Raw genomic sequence first — 20,848 nt, 5'->3', positions numbered from 1 at the left:
CGCTGCAAACTGTTATGAATAGAAACTCTGGCCTGTAAATCGTTTCTATTTTGTTTTAGTTGTTCTTGCTTTTCTGCAACAGATTAATAAAAATCTATTAGTTTTAATATGTTGTATTCATAGATATTTTTAGTTTGCGCGAGTCCCGCGAATCGTTTTATTATCCCACAAGCCGCACACAGAGTGAGGGCATTACCGCCCGCGCCCGCACTCGGCCATCAAATATAGTGCCGATCCGCACTCTATTGCGTTGGGAGTGCACGTCCCCATGCCTCAGTTCACCTCAACAAAGCACTCGCAAAGCACTTCGTTTCGCAAAATGTACGTGGTATCGGGGCGTGGTATCGGCGAATTTTTATGAGTACGAGTACGAGTATATGAGGACAGTATCGACCTGATCCCCGATGCCAGTATCGTTATCGGGCCATCCCTACATGGAGATGATAAAAGACATAAATTCTTTGCAATCTTGCATTGAGAGATGTGATTTTTTAATTGTTTGACAATTCTCTCATGATATTTTGCACAAAATGATGAACCATGACCCATCTTTGCTTAAAAAGACTGAGAAGCACTTTTACACCCAAACATGATACCCTCAACTATTAACAATTCAAATGCTCATTGTGGACTGTTTCAAAAGAGTTGGATAATCTAATTTGGATAATCTTTTCACTTTTATTTTGTCTCAGTCCCAACTTTTTGGGGGGGTGTTGCAGCCATCAAAATCAAAATTTGTTCATATTTACAAAATACAATTATGTTGGTCATTGAAAACATAGGAAAACTTTTCTTTGTACTTTTGCCAAAAGTTTAAAAAGAATTAAATTCTTGAAATTCACAGATTCTTGATTTTATTGCATTTGACAAGATGTCCCAACTATTCTTGATTTGGGGTTGTAGAATAATACACACAATAGGGCTGTTACCAATTAAATGAAATCAGTATCAACAAAATACATCTTTGTAATGCAAAGGAAACCCAAAAGCTGCATATGAAGAGGCATTTGGATGCATTTACACAGACAGTTTAATGCTGCTAAAGGAGACAAATGCATTTAACCTGTAGTTACAAATTCATAAATAATATTTTTAAATTTTAAAAGATAATTTAATCAAATCAAATTTTACCATTCGTATTTTTATATGTAATATTAGTGTTTATTATAAATAATTTATCTGTGCACTATTTTTTTTAAATTCATGTACCCTAAAGTCGTTTCGAGGGGGGAGGGGAGGGTAACGTATTTGATTAAAGATTATAATCTTTAATCAAATACGTTACCCTTCCCTCCCCCCTCAAAACGACTTCTCTTCTCTCAAAATGTATAACTAGAGGGCGTGGCTATTGTGGTCTGCCTCTCTCTGTGCTCTCGAGGGTGAACTTCAAACGACTATCAGCCGCCTCATCTTGGTTCGCAGGAGGCTCATATAATAAGTCACTGTTAATAAGCGAATCACTCATTGATTCAACGAATTCGTTCAAACGACTGATCGTTTCATGAACAAAGCTTTTCACCTTCTTATTGAGCGAGTCATTGAATAATTCAATCGAACCGATTTGTTCAAATGGCTTGATTCATTCAGTAACGTAACAGCACAGTGTGTTGCTCAGAGACTCAAAACAGTTCTGCCAAGGCTTTGTTTTGGAACTATTTTCGTCTGCGAAATAAGAGAAAAACAGGCAATATTGTCTAAAATGTGAGTCACTTAATATCGGTCCTATTAAAAACTGGCACTCTTTGTGTGATTGCTTAGCTATATCATGATGTAAATGTATCCGAAAAGATAAATACTCAATACAGGGGCATTTTTACTGCATTTTAATAAAGTAAATCATGCACTCTAGATGCACTTGTGCATTTAACCTAAATCAGAAAAGCTACATAATGCAGTCAATGTATGCGTGGGCTCTTTTGGGCATGTTTTGTTTGGTTTTTGCAAAGTGAGGGACATAATCTAAGATTTCACATCATTAAAACAACAATTACAATATTATTGTAGGCAATATACAGGTGCTGGTCATATAATTAGAATATCATCAAAAAGTTAATTTATTTCAGTAATTCCATTCATAAAGTGAAATTTGGATATTATATTCGTTCATTCCACACAGACTGATATATTTCAAGTGTTCATTCCTTTTAATTTTGATGATTATAACTGACAACTAATGAAAAGGGTAATGAATGATTATAATATCCAAATTTCACTTTTTGAATGGAATTACTGAAATAAATCAACTTTCTGATGATATTCTAATTATATGACCAGCACCTGTATATCGCACACCCCTAATGCGCATTATGAAAATTATTTGATTTGAATTAAAACATACTGTTGACAAGTAAAGGGAACTTCTTCATATCCCGTGCTCAGGGAATAGGGAGCAGTACGTAGTAGTCAATCATAACGCAGTACTCAGGAGTACTCCAAAAGGTACCGCAAAGATCAATCGTGAAAACGATGATCATATGACTTTAAAATAGGTCTGCACAATTAATCGCAGGCGATTTGGCAAAGGCTGCGATCATTTTATGCGCAGCTTTGTCAGTGCAGCACGGCTGATCGGTAGTAAATGATGCTCCATCTGAATCCCAGAGGGCATCTCACGCAGACACGCCAAATATGCCCTGCCGCAGAAGTACGATAAAGCACATCATTCCAGGAAATCCCTATCAGGCGTTACATGGAGATATAATTGGTTTTGTAATTTTAGTTGTCCGTTCTGGACAGCATGAAAGTCCTAAAGTGATGTCTGTAATGATTACTTTAATAATAAAAATACAGTTTTCATTTCAAGTGTAAGATCTGTCATATACATAACATGATAATAAGAACACTATTGAATTAGAATTGGGGCTGCAACAACTAATCGATAAAATCGATAATAAAAATCGACAACAAATGTCATTATCTTTATTCGCGTCTGCCCACAGTGCACGGAAAACTTCTGCCAGTTGCGTCAAATCACAGCACTGAATAACGCATTTCCATGAACAAAATGCATCTAAAAATAGTGGAGGGAACAAGAGTGAGCTGTTGCGGGATAGGTGCATGATCCAAACTGGTAAAAACATGAGAATTATTTATTTTAAGTTTCAAGCTGATGTGTTAGTGTAATGTTGAATGCACCTTCCCTGTCAGGGGCTTTGACAGATGTGTGTGCCTCTTAGAGGATAAAAAAATTGTATTGGAATCTTCTGCATGAACACACACACACACACGATTTTATTACAAGTGAATGTGTGTATTCCTGGAGAACTTTCCACTTATCTGTTAACACAGAGTTTGTGTTTTTCAATATTATCTTTATTATTATCTTCATTTTTAATGTAGGGATTTAAACTGTCCTTTTACTTTATAGCTCTTTTGCATATAGGATAGATATAAATATATTCCCTATACATGTTTTCATAGCACTCAGTTGGCACGCTTGTTTGAATGACAGCGTTGGGAGGATGTGGAATAGCGTTTTTTGTTAATATAATAAAATAGAAAATTGAGCTTTTTATCCGATTAATCGAAGAAATAATCAGCCAACTAATTGATCATCAAAATAATCGTTAGTTGCAGCACTAATTAGAATGTTGTAAATACTTTGTTTAGTTGCCTCTGTTTTAGCACGTTGTAACATGTCCTGTGAACGTGCTCTTCCACAAAAATTCAGACTAGCACATATCAAGTTAACTTTATATCTTATACTTCTTTCAGCTTTGGTCAAAGTCACCAATGGGTTTCTTGATGGCTTCTGACTCATGAAATTTCCATTCTCATCCTTCTTGATTTAAGAGCAGATTTTGAACAAGTTTTTGGTGTGGCGGGGACAGCTTTGAAGTGGTTTAAATCCTATTTCACGGACCGTTCTCAGTTCATTTATTTGGGTGGTTTCAAGTCTGAGATTAGCTCTGTTCTCACTGGTGTTCCCCAGGGCTCAGTCTAGGGCCTTCTGCTATTTAATATTTATCCGTCACCACTTGGTCAATGGTCACTTGTTGGAATTACTTGGCCTCCATTATCACTTTTATGCTGATACGTAGATTTATATACACTCAAAATCTGGTGAACACACTGGTATTGGTTTTCTCTCTGGCTTTATTTCTGAGATAAAAACATGAGTAATAATTTCTTGTGTCTGACAGTGGTAAAACTGAAGTCAAAGCCGGTTACCATCATCAAATTTCCAAAGCTGGTTCTCGGTCTTTACTTTGACTATTTATGGCTTTTAAGACTCAAAGCGAGGAACCTTGGATAAAGGTTCCGTATAAAGGAACCATATAAAATATTTCATGGCTTGGCTCCACATTATTTATCTGAATTTTTACATTCCTATACCCCAAATCGTAGATTGCGATTTTCACAATCCAACTTGTTGGTTGTTCCTCATAAACGCTTAAGATCTATGGGTGACAGGGCTTTCTCTTCATATGCTCCTGCCCTTTGGAATTCTCTGCCTTTTGAACATAGGAAAACTCAGAGCAATTAAATTTTTAAAGGTAGACTTAAGACATTTTTTTAAACTAGCATTTGTTGCTTTTAAAGGTGCTTTATAAAATAATGTTTATTATTATCAAATCAAATCATTTTTATTTATAAAGCACATTTAAAATCAACATTGGTTGGCCAAAGTGCTGTACAGTAGAGTAGGAACTAGACAAGACAGAGTAACAAATACAAATAAACAAAATAAATAAAAGTAATTAATTAAGAAGCATACAAGTTATGGTACACTGAACGCACTGGAGAAAAGATGAGTTTTCAGCAGCGATTTGAATTCAGCTACTGTGGAAGCTGTTTTATATATAATGGTAGAGTGTTCCACAGCTTGGGGCCGGCTACTGCAAAAGCACGATCACCTCTACGTTTTAAACGGGATCGTGGGACAGCCAAGAGATGTTGGTCTCTTGATCTGAGTGATCTGGATGGATTATGAGTAGTAATTAAATCCGAGAGGTATTTGGGGGCCTGGTTGCAAAGCGATTTATAGACAAATAATAAAATTTTGAAATCGATTCTAAATCGGACTGGTAGCCAGTGCAAAGAACGAAGAATTTGAGTGATATGATCTCGTTTTCGGCTGCCAGTGAGCTAACGGGCAGCCGCGTTTTGGACCATCTGAAGATGTGAAATGGAAGCGAGAGGTAAATCAACATATAATGAATTGCAGTAGTCGATACGTGTTGAAATAAAAGCGTGAATAATCGTTTCAAAACTATTTCTATTTAAAAATGGCTTGACTTTGGCCAACCGGCGTAAATGATAAAAACTGGCTCTGACTGGAGCATTAATTTGCTTGTTTAGCTTAAGACTAGTTTTTAACTTCGGAAGTAAGGTGTGGTGTGAGGGTACCGAGGTCAGTGCAATATCTCTCAGAGAGCTCACTGGGGCCAAATTGGATGATTTGTGTTTTCTCTTCGTTAAGCAGCATAAAGTTGTTAGTGAGCCAGATCTTGAGTTCATGGAGACAGTCTTGTAGTCTCGTACATGCAGTGTTATCGTTATGTGTTATGGGTATGTAAAGTTGGGTGTCATCCGCATAACAGTGGTATGACACGCCAAGCCTACTCATAATTGACCCCAGAGGAAACATTTACAGTTACCCCTTTTCCACCAAGGCAGAGCTGGTGCTGGTTCGGAACCAGAGCCTAGTTTCAAATCGGTTCTTTGTTTTTCGACCACCAAAGCACCAGCTCCGAACCAGTAAAAGTGGTTCTTAAGTAGCACCAAATCATTGCTGGTCTAGAAGTAAGAACCGCTAACGTCAGTGGCTGGGGGCGGGGTTACCGTGACCAACAAGACGAACAGAAACTTGTGACCGCCATTTTTTAAATAGCAGCTAATCGTGCTAATAGCAGCTCGATTGTAATCTCCGTTAATGCAAGTTACGGCGACCTGCACGAACGTGCTGGATTCGCAGTGTTTGGACACCGATGTAGGTTTGCAAAGCCATGAGCATAAAAAGTAACGCAACAACCGCCATTGTTGATGGAAGGCTTGTTCGAGATGCATCTTAGCAGCATGGACTGATCGGAGCTGCGGGAGTGTTTGGAGAGCATACGACTCCTGCTTTTGGATCGCTCTCGCAGTGCTTCGATGTCTTGCGCCGATCGGTCTGAGAGAAGCCGAACCATCTCGAACAAGCCTGGTGTGTTTCTGTTTGGCGCTGCCACGCTAGCGTTGCTGGGCAACATGAGATGACATAAGATCTGGCTCTGCGATGGCTCTCTAGCCTGTGGAAAGGCGAACCGGTTCTTTGAAAGCTCATCAGTCGCACCAACTCCGAATCGGCACTAGCTCTGGCTCTGAACCAGCACCTGGTTCTTGTTGGTGGAAAAGGGGTAACTGAGAAAAGTAGGGGTGCCAGAATTGAACCCTGGGGTACACCAGAGTTGAGGTGAGTCGCAGAGGATAGATGACTACCTAATCTAACAGAAAAACTTCTGTTTGAAAGGAAAGATTGAAACCATTTAATTACTATACCTGAGATACCGATCGAACATTCTAACTGAGATAAGAGAATCTTATGGTCTACAAAGTCAAAAGCTGAACTTAGATCTAAGAGTACTAAGGCCATGGTATCACCAGCATCTGTCGTTATAAAAATGTCATTTAGAACTTTTAAAAGGCCAGACTCATTGCTGTGAAGGGGTTTAAAACCGGATTGAAAAATATCCGAAATAGAATTAATGTGTAAATACTGTTGGAGCTGTGTAAAGACAGTTTTTTTAAGAATTTTGGATAAGAAAGACAGGTTGGAAATTGGTCTGTAGTTCGCATATACAGCGGAGTCGAGAGTGGATTTCTTGAGGAAGGGAGTCACAGTGGCAAGTTTAAAACAAGCAGGGACAATCCCAGTCAAGAGACTGCTGTTAATGATACGCAGAACATCCGGACCAATGGTGTCAAATATCTGTTTTAAGAAGTGAGAAGGTAGAATGTCGTGGGGTGAGAAGGTGGATTTTAGCTTTAAACTGATTTCCCTGCATGTTTGAAGGGAGGTCAGTTCAAAGTGACTCCATTTCGAGCAGGAAAGAATAGGATCGGAAAGATACTCACTTGAAGGGCAAACTTGTGCATGAGTAATATTAATTTTTTCAGTGAAAAAGTTAAGGAAGTTTTCGCACTCAGTGAGAGAGATCATAGGAAAGGACTTAACAGAAGGATTTAAGAAAGAGTCGATAGTAGAAAACAGCGTTTTGGAACAATGAGAATTTTTTTTCAATTATGTCGGATAAGAATTTATTCTTAGCTGCCTTTGCTGTTTTTTGGAAGTTCTTTAGTGAGACAGTCAGCATCTCGAAAGAAATTTGAAGCCTGTCTTTCCTCCATTTTCGCTCAAGCCGTCAACATTGCTGACGCAGTCGACGAATATCGACTGCGAAAGAATTATTATTCTTTCAAGGCAACAAGTTCTTCATAAAAACAAACATCTGATTAACAATGAAAAACCATCATAAAACAAAGTTTTAATATCTAAAATTGTTTACACTGGCAATCGTAGCAAAGCACTGCAGTAAATAATTTAACTCATGAAATGATTTGCAGCACAAATTTAATGTTTGTTACTATGAGTGGGCAATATGACCAAAATCTTATTTCACGATGATATCACAATACAGTTATTTTTGTTATTTTATTTTATTAGAACAAAAATACAAATTATATTATAAACTATGTTTTTCAGTAGGTTTATGTAGTAAGAAATACTACAAGTTGAATACATGTAAAAATACAACACTTCATATTTGTAATGGTCATGTTGTCTTGTTTTGACATTATGTTCTAAGTGTCTTTAGTTCCCGTTACTCAGTTTAGTTTCCATTTCCTTGATTTCTGATTATTTCCTCATTTGTTTCTAAGGTTATCAATTATGTTCACCTGTATCTCAGTATTTTGTATACCCCGTGTATTTATACCATTTAGCTTTCAGTCATGGTTGGTCAGTTAATGTTAATACTTTGTGTGGTGTATGCTTGCTAATACAGACTTAGTATAAGTTTGATTTATCCCTTTGTCTTCCTCGTGCGTGTTGGATACCATACTGCACTTAACAAGACTCCACTGTATGAATTATAAATTAAAGATACAAAAGTTATTCAGTCAAGAGCAGTGAGTTTTCTCTTTGTCTCTTGTTTTTTTATTGACATTAATGACAGTCAGCAACAGGATTATGCTGCGGTCACTAAAACCTAATGCACGGATCTAATATACATCCAGTTTTCAAATTTTTACATTTAAAGTCTCCCTGTGGTGAAAATCAAGCTTTTAAATGTTTATATGTCTATGGCCTCGTTTACACTGTCAGTGAAATGTGACCCAATTCCTATTTTTTGCTCATATGTGATACAGATCGGATGTGTTCTATGACAGTGTAAACAGAAAAAAAAACGCATGCATTTCGAAATCGGTTTCAGGCCTCATTCATATGCGGAAATAAATCAGATAAAAATCAGATATGTGCCAATGCGAATGTCATGTAAACAGGCAGATCGGATTTTCTGACGCATTAGGCTACGTATCTGCGGACTAATAACGAGAGAAATCCCGGGTCCCGACACGCATCTGCAAAGGGACGGAATGGCCCGACGAAACGAGTGCATATGATAGGCAGTTTTCGCACTTTATGGCGTGTAATACGCACGCACTCCACAGCCCTAATCCTACCCAAGGGGTTTACAGTGCATATCATGCACACAAAAACTATTTTTGGCGTATATTTCTGAATCGATTCACAAATGTCAAAAATCGATTTTCTAAAAAAGTTATCTTTTTTCTAATAACGTAATATTGACAGAGCGCAAAATGCGGAACTCTGATGTGCAGAAGTGCAGTGTGTGGCGTGCGCATAACAGAGATGCATGATGGCTGAGCGTGAAATCCAAACAGCTACATTAAAAGCTAACATATGGAAAATTGCCATAATTTCATTGTGGCCTTTTTTCTATTTTTGTATGAGAGCTGCTTTCTGTGTTGTTTTATTTTCACATCAATATGCTGTAAACAGATCTGTTATACGTACATTATACGTAGGTTTACTGCTGGTTTTGATTGTGGTATAGAGCAACAATTTCAAGTCATAAGTCTTAGACCCTTTATTAATTATTTGTGTATATGAGCAGCTTTGTATGTTACTATTTTTGTATGAAAGCTGTTTGTGATTTTGTTACAGCAAAATGTTTATTTTTTTGTTTGAAAAATTATATTGCTCATTGCACATAACAGGAAGATGTTGGTTTGAAATCTATTATATTATGTTAGAGATTCAGAATTTGCTGAAGTTTGTATTTATTGACTACAAGTATGCTGCTAGTACAGGTACACATTTCATTTCTTGTTGGTTCTTTTTTGCAATGTTGGGACATATGCTGGCAAATGTAACCTTATAGTTGACTTGCCAAATAACTTCCATTTGTTTTATTAACAAAAGATATTGGAAGTACATGCTTTATGGGTCATTATAAATACTTTGCTTTAAAAGTACCAAGTCGTCACACATAAAAAAAAGATGCATCGATAATCGTTTTAGCATCGCAGCTATCTGAATCGTAATCGAATAGAATCGTGAGCTGCCTAGATATTCCCACCCCTAGTATTTGGTAGCACTTAGGGGCTGACAATAAAGCACAGAGTTTAATTTGAGGTGTAGATAAAATTAACTTTAATTATTATCATTCATAATGTCTTAATATTAATTCAAAAGCAAAACCTGCAGCTACCTACTGTTTACAATGGTAATTTAATTGTTTATTTTTAAATAAGTGTGAGTTTTCCTAAATCTTGAAACTTTTAGATTTATAAATGGGGACAATCTTTGAAAACAAAAATAGTTTTGGTCATCACATTTAAAACATTTAAATATGATATTATAGTGCTGGAAAAAGATGTGTAGTAGCATACTTTTTAAAAAAAAATTCACAATACCATAGCTACGGTTAGTGTTAATAATTAAATCCATGGTGAATGTTGGTGAGTTGTGGACTATGTAACTTGTTCATTCATGGCACAATAGCCACGTTTCCACTGTCGGGCCAGTGGAAACTATTAAAATAAATTTAATAATCTTTAATCCTGATGTTAGCTGGTATATAAAGTCATCCGCGCTGCCGTCTCCAGATTCCGCCCATGTTCGTAACCACTCCTCAAGCCCGAGTTGGCCCGCTTTGGACCAAGGTATTCGGCGGACCAATAAACCCTGGCCGTTGGCCCGGAGGAAGTCCCGACGAGGCCCGATCAAGCCCCGGCTATTGTTTCTCCTGGTTTTCACGTCAGCGCGGCTTGATCTGATATCTACGGTTTATAACAGAGAACTCTGAATCCGATTCTGAATGTTTCTCAATGGATCTCTCAGCAATGTTATTAATTCTGTGGCGAATTCAAAGGATTTCTTCACTGGATCTCCCAGCGCTGTGTAGTAATGGTTTCGTGTGATCGAGATAGGCCCGCGACTGTAATGGCGAACAGCTCGCGGCGCTGCGCTGTCTATTATTGGTCCGAACTAATAAACGGTCCGTGAAGCACAAATGAGTAGCGCAGTTTCGTTCCGCATTCATTTCGTTTGCAATTCAATGCTGGGCAACGTTGTGGCCAGGCCAGCACGAACTATATCAAAATTTGGTCGCACCAGCAGGAAAAATGGTCACAAAATGCTCCATATAAACGCGTGATTAGTCGACTAATTGCTCAAATGAACTAGTCGACTAGAAAAATCTTTAGATGAGGGCAGCCACACACAAAGGACAAACAATTTCAAAGGACAAAATTTCTAAATCCCTTGTGGCCCTTCCGGCAGGCACTCTTCAGATTTTGGTAGCCCGAAATGTATTTAACAAGCTCGAAATTTTTTTTTAGAAAATTGGATAGGAGTCGAAACATCAATCAAAAATATTTTCAAAACACAAATATCAACAATTGTATATAAAATAATCAAATTACAATCATCAGTACAAATATGCATTTTGTTCTAACTGAACTGAAATTTTCAGTAGAACTGACATACCGGCGTAAATCCATTCACCTCTTAACATTCACACACACGTGATTTTCTCCACTGCACATGCAATCTCCATCACTTAGCAAAACACTAATTTAAACAACACTCCTTTAAAGGGGGTTGCAGCAGTAATTGTCTTTCCCAAATGACAGAATAAGAGAAGGCGAGGTGGAAAGTCTTAAATTCATATGGTCATGGCATTAAATTGTGGGAGGAATTGCCTTCTCTTCAATTTAAAAAATGAAAGAAGAAGACATGATTTTTAGATTTAGAGTAGATTGCTCAACATTCATTGAACAGAATGCAGTAGGGGTGTAACAGATTGTTGTTGATCCGTGAATCGTATGGACCAGGCACCACGGATCGGCATGCAAAAGTGCCTCCTTTTGTCTCATGGAGAGGCAATGGTTGAAAGGGGTTTTTCTGTAAACAAAGAGGTGGAATCATGCAACATGAAGGAAGATACAGCTGTGGTGCAGAGGCTGATCTGTGATTATGAGCCTTTAAATCAAAAGAGTTACTGAATGCAGCTAAATCAAGATACAGACTCCACCTGGATGAGGAGAGCAAGAGAAAAGCCAATGAACTGCATTCAAAAGAGGAAGGCAGCTGAGGAAGACATTCAGCAACTGAAAAAATATATATGTTTGTGCATCTCAGGAAAAGGATGCTGACTTCTGTGCTGAAGAGGCCGAGAGCAAGTCCGGAAGTCAAATGGCACTTCCATTTGCAAATTAGCAAATCAAACACACTCTGTGGTTGAAACCAACCATCTGGTTGAAAGATAAGCAGAAGGAAAGGAAGGATTTGGACGCAGAAATTGCGAAGAAAGTTGTTCAACATGGACACAATAATTGTCTTGGTTCTTCAAAATATTTACAATTCTGATGAATTTGGGCAATCTTTTGTCTTCAAAATAAAGAAAATAAATTGAATGAGTCTTCGTTCCTAGTTTGTGTCCACTTCTAGGACAAGATATTTGAATTGAAGAATCAAGGGGAGGTTTTCAAAAGAAAAGAGAATTTCTGCTCCTTTTGTTGAGCTTCCTAGTTTTAATGCCCAAATTGCATTTCAATAAATCTTAGTTTTTCCATGTTTGATGGAGATTGATAGTATTCTATTCAAGGATTTGGACATAAGTTCTAGGGTATTGTTTAAACACTATTCAGGAGAGACTGCAGCGTCATAGGAATATAGCTGATACAATGGGTCTGATCAGGAGGTAAAAGTTCATTCCACATTCTAGTGGTTGGAAACAGAGGTATTCAAGCCTCAACATTAGTGATGATTCACACACAGGGAATGTGAGGTCTCCATAGATTTGTATAAATCATGTTTTTATAAGCATTTTTCTGGATCTCTTTCGCTATTTTAACATGCCTCTGTCTTCCTCCATTTTTCACTGCAGTCACACCAAGGGATGGAAGAATCAATTGCTTACACTATGTTAGAACAGTTCTATGACCGGGCTGGTTGCCTAGCAACTACAGTTGCTCACACATTGCTGGGATGCCTCTGAGTGAGCATGTGCTACTCTCTGGATCAAGCCGTGTGTGTGTGTGTGTGTGTGTGTGTGTGTGTGTGTGTGTGTGTGTGTGTGTGTGTGTGTGTGTGTGTGTGTGTCAGTGAAGCAGTCTCTCACCTAAAGCTCTGTCCTCTCGAGCAGTTGTTCACTCAGATTCAGCTTAGACTTAAAGGCAGAAAAGTTCCAAACAAACTCAGTCCTTTTGACCGAAGATAACAAGAAATAATATAGTTTACATTATGGCATGTCAATTCTACGTAGTACGCAAGACCCGCTTTATCCCTCTTTTTCTCTCACACATGCAAAGAGGGAGAAAGCGAACGCTCTCTCAGCCAAACAATGGTAAGTTGGGGCACACTTCAGAATCTCGCCGGAAGTAGGTCATCCTGATCATTTTTGCCTACTCTTTTGTGAGTACTGTGAATTCAGACTTCTTTTGTCAAATACTGTTTTTTACCTACTAGGCCTAGGCAAACCTAGAGAAGTATGCAATTTCAAATGCAGCCGTGTTGCCGGTCTTGGCAGCAAAAATCTGCAAAAATCTACACTTTTGATAATGTCCACATATTTTCTATCTATCTGTGTTGGTACGCGCGCGCGCGCGCACACACACACACACACACACACACACACACACACACACACACACACACACACACACACACACACACACACACACACACACACACACGTCTCTGGGCAGCCGCGTAAAGTGTTTTTTTTCCGCCACAGCCAACCATGCTGCATGCTTATTGTTTCACTGACGTTTACGAGATTAACCACTTAGGTACCGAAAAACAAGACATGTTTCGATACTCGGTAGTAACCGAGGCAATTCGGTCAGTACCTAAAAAGTACCAAACTCGGTACCCTGCCCTACTGGACAGTAACACCATTTTAAAACGGATTTTAACTCGCATGTGGCGCATTAATCCCTGGCTATACGCACTACCGGCTCATCCGGGAACTTAAAGGGTTAGTTCACCCAAAAATTAAAATTCTGTCAGTATTTACTAACCATCATGTTGTTCCAACCTCGTAAGACCTTCGTTCATCTTCGGAACACAAATTAAGATATTTTTGATGAAATCTGAGAGCTGTATCACTCCTCCATAGGCTTCCTAAGGGATTGAAACTTGCCAGCCCCGAAAAGTTATTAAAGATATCGTTAAAATAGTCCAAGTGACTACAGTGGCTCAATCTTAAGTTTATCAAGCAACGAGAATACTTTTTGTGTGAATTGCTAAATTTAAACATCAGTGTGAAAGTTTATAATTTGCATGTTTTGTCTTGCCAATTTACACATTCAAAGGATTTTAATTTATTCCAGCGCAAGAAGAGGCCAGAGAGAACTCAATTCGGTAATTGTGTGCTGTTATCTATGGCCACACACACCCGAAACCCACGCACACAAGAGAGGAACATTTCAGATATTTTGCAAAAAAACTAATGTATTCCTCTTTTGTGTCTCCTTGCGCTTGAATGAATACATACACAAAATTATGACAAAATACCAGTCTTGGCAAGTATTCTCATAAACAGTTGTTTAGGTCTTAAAGAGATAGTTCACCCAAAAATGAAAATTCTGTCAGTAATTACTCACCCTCATGTTGTTCCAACCTCATAAGACCTTTGTGACTACAGTGGGTCAATCTTAAGTTTATCAAACGACCAGAATACTTTTTGTGCGCAAAAAAAAACTAAAATAACGACTTTATTTCAACTATTAATTTCCTTCTCTGTGGGCAGTTCACTTGAGTCAGTTCACTAGTTTAATAGGGTAAGGTTCTGTTGTTGTTCGTCACACGCATCACACACCTGACCAGCGTCGGACAATAGTGAGCCTACGTGTGATCCTATTCAAATCACATATCAGGAAATCTGCTTCAGTCTGACTGCTCTGATCGGATTTTGCGTGGTATGTGACTTTCTCACACCACGTAAAATGTAAACATGAGACGTTGTTATAGGGAAGATACTTAAAGTCGCTGCCGAAACAAGGCTGTGTTGTTGCAAAGTGCCGGACAAGCCGATAAGAGCGTGGAAAAAAAAGCTGTGCATACCAGCCTCCTACAGTTCTGCAGCTCGTGACGCAGGAGTCCAGCGCGGCAGCTACACATTTCCATGTTGTAAAATTTAAATAAGACAACATCTCTATTGCAAATGCAAACCCCTCCATCAACTCTACGTCATTGCTATATTGCCAAAGAGCTGCATGAACACACAAATCTTATTACAGACCAAAACACAACTATTTTTCAGCAGCAATAAAATAATCAGCCAAATATGCAAGTCCGTTCAGTTCAGTGGCATTGTTTACGTTCAGTGCCTCCAAAATGGCCGACTTCCGGATTGATGACGTGTAGTTAAAAGAAAACCCTCTATAAAGCAGCTCCTCCAGTGTGTTTATGTTTTCACTCACGGAGGTCTAACCTCGACCGACTGAAAGGAACAAAACATATAAACCGAAACAAAGTTAGTTTTGTCACATCAGTTCGTTCTTTTATTTCGTTTGAAGTATATCGGGGCCTTTATGATGAGATCATCGGTGTTTAACCAGAAGCCCTGACGTCACAGTCACAGACTAATACTGAAGGGGGACATGCTAAGGCAAGTCCAAACATTTTCTCAATAGTTTTTAGGCTTGTTTCGACTTCATGCAGCTCTGCGCAGACCGATCGGCGGCTGACTTGAAGTAGTGCATGCCAATTAGAAATTTTGTCCGACTTGAGACAGCGCCGGCGCCATGTGACTGTACCATCAAAGTACCGCACGAGTGATTCGAGAGCAGCCGGCCTGTTCATTCTGTGTAGTTTTTCCAGAGCGGCTGCACGAGCTCTAATAACGAAACAGCTGATCCACGATTGGCCAAATCCAACACCTTGAGTTCCACTAATGCTCACAAATCAGCATTTTTATAACTGTAAAATCTCTTTTCATGTAGTTGTGATATTATATTGTGTCATGTTTATCAAAATAAAACTGATAAAAAAGTATAACCCACTACATTGGTATTTAAATTATAGGCTTATGTTGAACTTTATTTTTGCACAAACAGACGCTGCATAAACCGTACCTGAAACATCTGTGTATTTGACAAATATTGAATTCATTTCACTTCAGCTGTGGTAAAGTATGCAAACACCATGTGAGCGGTCACTACGGGAAGCAGAAAGTGTCCGACTTCACGTCTCAGTTTTCGGCTCCTCCTGCCTGCACGCAGCAACTCTCGCCAGTCGGTACATCCAGCCGCAGCCGATGTCCAACACACCTATAGATCTTATGTAGCCACGCCCCTGTTTAGCACTACGCTCGTTGTGTTCCTTCCGGTTTTTATTTCCACAGCATGAAGGTAAGATTTTACTGATTTATAAATGTCCCGCTCGTTTTTAAATTGTCTACTGACATTTATGACATCCGCTTCAAACATTACAATGCTCATGATAACTTTCGTTAACTCAACAAGAAGTAAATCCACTTCACCAACTAATTACTCTTCGAACATAAATGCCATAGAAATATACAGAGCCACAGCAAAAATGACAATTTTCCTGACAATGTTTCCGTACTCCAGCTAATGCATGCATCATGTATGCGTATTCAAGCAAATATTCCTGCGTTTTACATTCTCTTCACTCTTTAGCCTATCAAAAAACACATATACAATATTTATGGGGAGTTGATAGACCCGCATGTCATTTATTTATGTTCTCCATTTGAAAACATTAGACTTTCTAAATTTGTTATTTTGTCTGTTGTTAATATTAATGCTGTTGTTATAAATAAAATGCAACTGGAATTAAGTTAGGTTTTTTTTTTTAGTCAGGCGGTTTTAGAATGTTTTTTGCTGCTTTTTTTATAGAATTATTTTTACATGCTAAATGCGTTTCCTGTTTGTTGACCTGATCAAAGATTTAATTTAAAAAAGACACTTAAGCGACAGTGCACTATATTTTATTTTTTGCACTCTTCCAGACTTAATTTATTAATCTAGAAGTGTGTTTTGTTTTGTATGCAAGGAGGGAGTGAAATTACAGTATTAAAACAGTATTTAAAAAGTTAAATAAAACCTGTTTCAGTTCAGTGCTGTTGTTATGATTGTCAAAAACAAAAATAAAAATAAATATCAGTTCTGTGTAATAGGTTAGCAGGCACATAAGCATGCAAATAATTGGTATAGGTAATAAAACAAAAATCAATATCAGTCAATCTCTACCTATATGTTTTTTTTTTTAATCCCAGACACGGTATCCCAATGCAACTCCATGTCCATGTTGAATCAGTTTCAGGAATATTTGGAAGAATAGGCCTAGATTTTGTTCATTTTAACAACTTCTGAAGCTACCAAAATAAATAGATAGTTTTATTTAATGCCATGTCAGCATCTGAGTCTATTTTCATGGCAAAAATTAAATTACAAAAATACAAATATCATATAAATACAATAAAAACCAAGCAAACAAACACAAGTCATATGATATAAATAAATAAAAAATTAAGATATGATTAAAAAAAATCCAAAACCTTTTCAGGCATAATCTTACTAAATAGGTCCTTAAATGAAATAACTTCATAAAAGAGCATTCTACTTTTATTATACCCAGGACAGTCCAATAAATGTTTAACAAAGAAGGGAATCTTACAAAACATGCATAAAGTTGGGTCTTCACCTTTAAGCAAAAAGGCATGAGACAAACTTGTATGACCTATACAACATCTGGTGAATACCACTTGATCAGATAGTTTTTAAGAGTGATTAAAAGTCTGTTTGAAATTTCCGGATGAATTTCATATCTGAAGCTACCAAGAGTTCAAATGTTACTGCATTGACATTCCAATATCTCTGGGATTTAACGATAGGACCTTAAATATGAATATTCCAAAAGAGAAGTTTCATTATTAGGAACAAGAATCTAAAAAAGATTTACTTATAGAGTTACAGACATTTTTTGGCACTCAGAGATGCATGTTGTATGCAATTGTTTAAATAGAGGGAAACACAATACATTTCTAGTATAATTTTTAGTATAATAATACATTTCCAGTATTATTTATTCTTCAGACATTCCTTCAGACAGTCCAAAAAGTATCAGCGGTGCAAAAAGTGACCCTCATTTACTTTTTGACCATAGTAAATTTTACAATTTGAACATGGAACCGCACTGAGATCCCCATATCTACGGGACTGAACCAATTAGGGCCTTAATTTGGATACCAAAATAAAAGTTTGTTAACAAAAAAAAATTCTAAAACAATATTAAGATATCTTTTATACTTTTAGAGTAACAGGCATGCAAACTTTGGGGGGAAAAGCTCCCATTTTTGAACCGTCTCCATTGGTAGCATATATAATGCAGCAAAGATTGCTAAAGTCAACCGATTTTACTAATAGACCTATTTCTGTGTAAAAATAATGATGCAGCCATCTTCCTATAGTAATTTAAAGTCAGACTCAGTACCAATGAATATGAATGGAACATGTCAAATGGTTGACCATTTTCTTTATAATAGTTTTCTATGGGAAAACGCTTAAAAGGGATAGTTCACCCAAAAATGAAAATTATACCATTATTGCATATATACTTCAAGCCATCCAAGGTGACTAACTTCTTTCAGAGTTATACAATCGGAGTTATATTTAAGAATATCCTGGCTGTGAACGGTGTGAGAATGGGGGGGGGGGCAAATGCATCCATCCATCACAAAAAATAATCCATACTGCTCCAGGGGGTTAATAAAGGCCTTCTGAAGCAAAGCGATGGGTTTATGTAAGAAATATTTAAAACTTTATTAGCTATAATAACTAACTTTCGGCAGATGGTTGTACAAAGCTATTTCCGGCGAAAGAGTAAACCCCTGACCCAACGCGTGACGCAATGACGAACGCGGAAGCGCAGAGGATAGAGAAGAAAAAACACACCAGTTGTGAATTAGAAGTCTAAAACGAGAAATTTTAAATAGAAATGTCAGAGGATTTCGATATAAGAGAAGAGGAGTTTGAATTTGTTGCAAAGCCCTATACGTTTAAACCGCGAGAGTCGTCTAAGCTTACGATACTCCTACGTCATACATCATTTTAATAACGTTTTAAATATGGATTTTTTTCTTACACAAACACATGCTTCGCTTCAGAAGCGGCTTTTTTGGGCTTAAAATGTCAGACTCTCATTCACTGCCATTATAAAGCCTGGATTAGCCAGGACATTTTTTATATAACTCTGATTCTGAAAGAAGAATGTACGCCTAGGATGGCTTGAGGGTGAGTAAATCATAGAGTAATTTTCATTTTTGGGTGAACCATCCCTTTAACGATAAACTGTACTTTATGTTTAGATTCTGGGTTCATCTGCTTGCATGTACAGTATGCATCATCAATTAGGTGACAGTGAATTTAGTATTTTAACATCACTGTCTTACATTATACTTAACACAAACCTGTTAAATGGCTGGTGTGACGTCACATGAAAATAATGAGTTTAAGGGGCTTCTTGAACAAGAAAATAAAATGTAGGGAGGGGTCGCTGGACTTGATTTTGTCCATTGGGAATTGATTGGATGGATCTGAAATCTCATGTGAGTGACAGGTTGATCTGCCTTCGCGTCCGTTAAACACGTCATCGTAAAAGTCGTTGCAAGAGGGTGGGGAAGTTATTTAAATTAATATTACGAGGGCACATTTAAAAAAGATTATCTTTAAAAAAAATGTCCAAGGATAATGCATTGATGATAATCACATATAAATAAACACAGCAGTATTTTTCAATTAGTATGCTAACTCTCGGTTGAGACAAGAAATGTGCATGCATGTTGTAAAAACACTAATATCACCACCCCAGAACAATGACCCCGTCTGTCTTTCTCCCTGCAACCTTAAATCACAGCGAAGACGGTCACGTGATTATGAAATCAGACATCACAGATTTATTGCGATCATTAGATATGATTTTTAAGCAAATATTGCATCGAGATGGTCAACAGATAGCGTTTAGGTTTAACGTACAACGTGTTTAAGGGAGTAAACACGTCCACATGGCGGCGGTCAGACCATGTTGACAAACATGGCGCAAAACCTCCAGAACACCAAGAAATATGTTCCTTCCCCACTCTTAATGCACAAAGACCACAGGCCCAGAAACTGTCTAAACTCGTGCGATAACGTTTGCAAAAGTTATGTGATGTTTTCACACAACATAAACACACAAATGTATGCATGCATACCTGCTTGTGTTGCCCCAAAGATCCGCACCACGGGCACTTTCTTGACATCGCTCTCTCTGAACTCAGAGTAACAGGCGTCCAGCTCTCGGATCGGGCTGCTCAAGTAATAATCCGCCGTGACGATCCTTACTGAAAACATGGTTGCCCTGCAGAACCGAACCGAACATGAGGTGCTATTGACAAATAAAGACAGCAGCCGATCCTAGTTGTCCCAGCTGCGTGAAACAGGCGGCTTTGAGCAGAGCGTGATTTGCAGAAATATGGAGCTCAAACATTCGATAATCCTATGAAGCAAATGATTCCCAAAAATCACAGCTTTAATTTCTACCCAAACTCTTCACATACAACATGTATCCGATTTAAAAGAAACCCCAACGTTCACTCCCCCTCCTCTGTAATACGATCACGACACTGTTGGGCAACCCTAATCATTCCCATCCAGCCCATATCCACATATAGTGCACTGCAGCATTCCTTCCAGCCAGCAGCTGGGTCAGCCAGTTCAGCTCACTTCTGCTGCTGCAGAGAAAGGAGGAAGCTCCACGCTGTCTCTGCCCTAATTGGTCAGAACCAAAGACAAAGCGCCTTCTGATTGGCTTACAAGAAGATAAGCGCGCTGATTGGCTCGTGTTAAGCGGAAGTACCAGCGATGTTATAATTCGTTAAAAGCCTCAGATTAATATAAATATAAATGTATTCGTAAAATAGTCGAACGGACACCGACGACATGAGCTATAAAATAAACGACGGATCAGACACCAGATGTAATTAAATTACATAGACCAACGCTACTTTTGCGTCATCGAAGGGTAACGCCCCTTTTGGGGAAAACAAACGGATTCCTATGAGAACAGACCTCGCTCGCTCAAGATCTGCAAAGTGTCTTGATAGCAACAATGGCACAAACATACACACTCTCTTTGCCGGACTACTCAGACATCTACCTCTATTTTGTGGAATCACCAAGTAAGTAGCATGTTTTTTTGTCATTAACAAACTCTCAGTATGACAAACTAGACGACGAGGCCATGAGGGATGTTCCAGTGTGTCGGTTTGTATTTTGGTGAAGAACTTTTTTTTTTATCTGACGGATATTTTCTATATCTTCCGAGAAT

General features: G+C 38.1%; 1 protein-coding gene across 1 annotated transcript in view; it reads right to left on the bottom strand.

Moving 5' to 3' along the window:
* rev3l (REV3 like, DNA directed polymerase zeta catalytic subunit) overlaps positions 1–20,280 on the bottom strand; it is a 197,805-nt gene extending 177,525 nt beyond the window's left edge. The window contains exon 1 of the mRNA XM_077219798.1: positions 19,734–20,280. Coding sequence (XP_077075913.1) covers positions 19,734–19,872 — 139 coding nt within the window. The 5' untranslated portion in view covers positions 19,873–20,280. The remainder of the gene's footprint in view (positions 1–19,733) is intronic.
* Positions 20,281–20,848: the final 568 nt, after the last annotated feature.

The sequence above is a fragment of the Siphateles boraxobius genome, unplaced genomic scaffold (assembly GCF_051911475.1).
Source record: "Siphateles boraxobius isolate OS27281-9 unplaced genomic scaffold, OSU_SipBor_1 8, whole genome shotgun sequence".
Lineage (NCBI taxonomy): Eukaryota > Metazoa > Chordata > Actinopteri > Cypriniformes > Leuciscidae > Siphateles > Siphateles boraxobius.
Note: the sequence above shows the minus strand (reverse complement) of the source record. Positions and strands in the feature narration are given on the sequence as shown.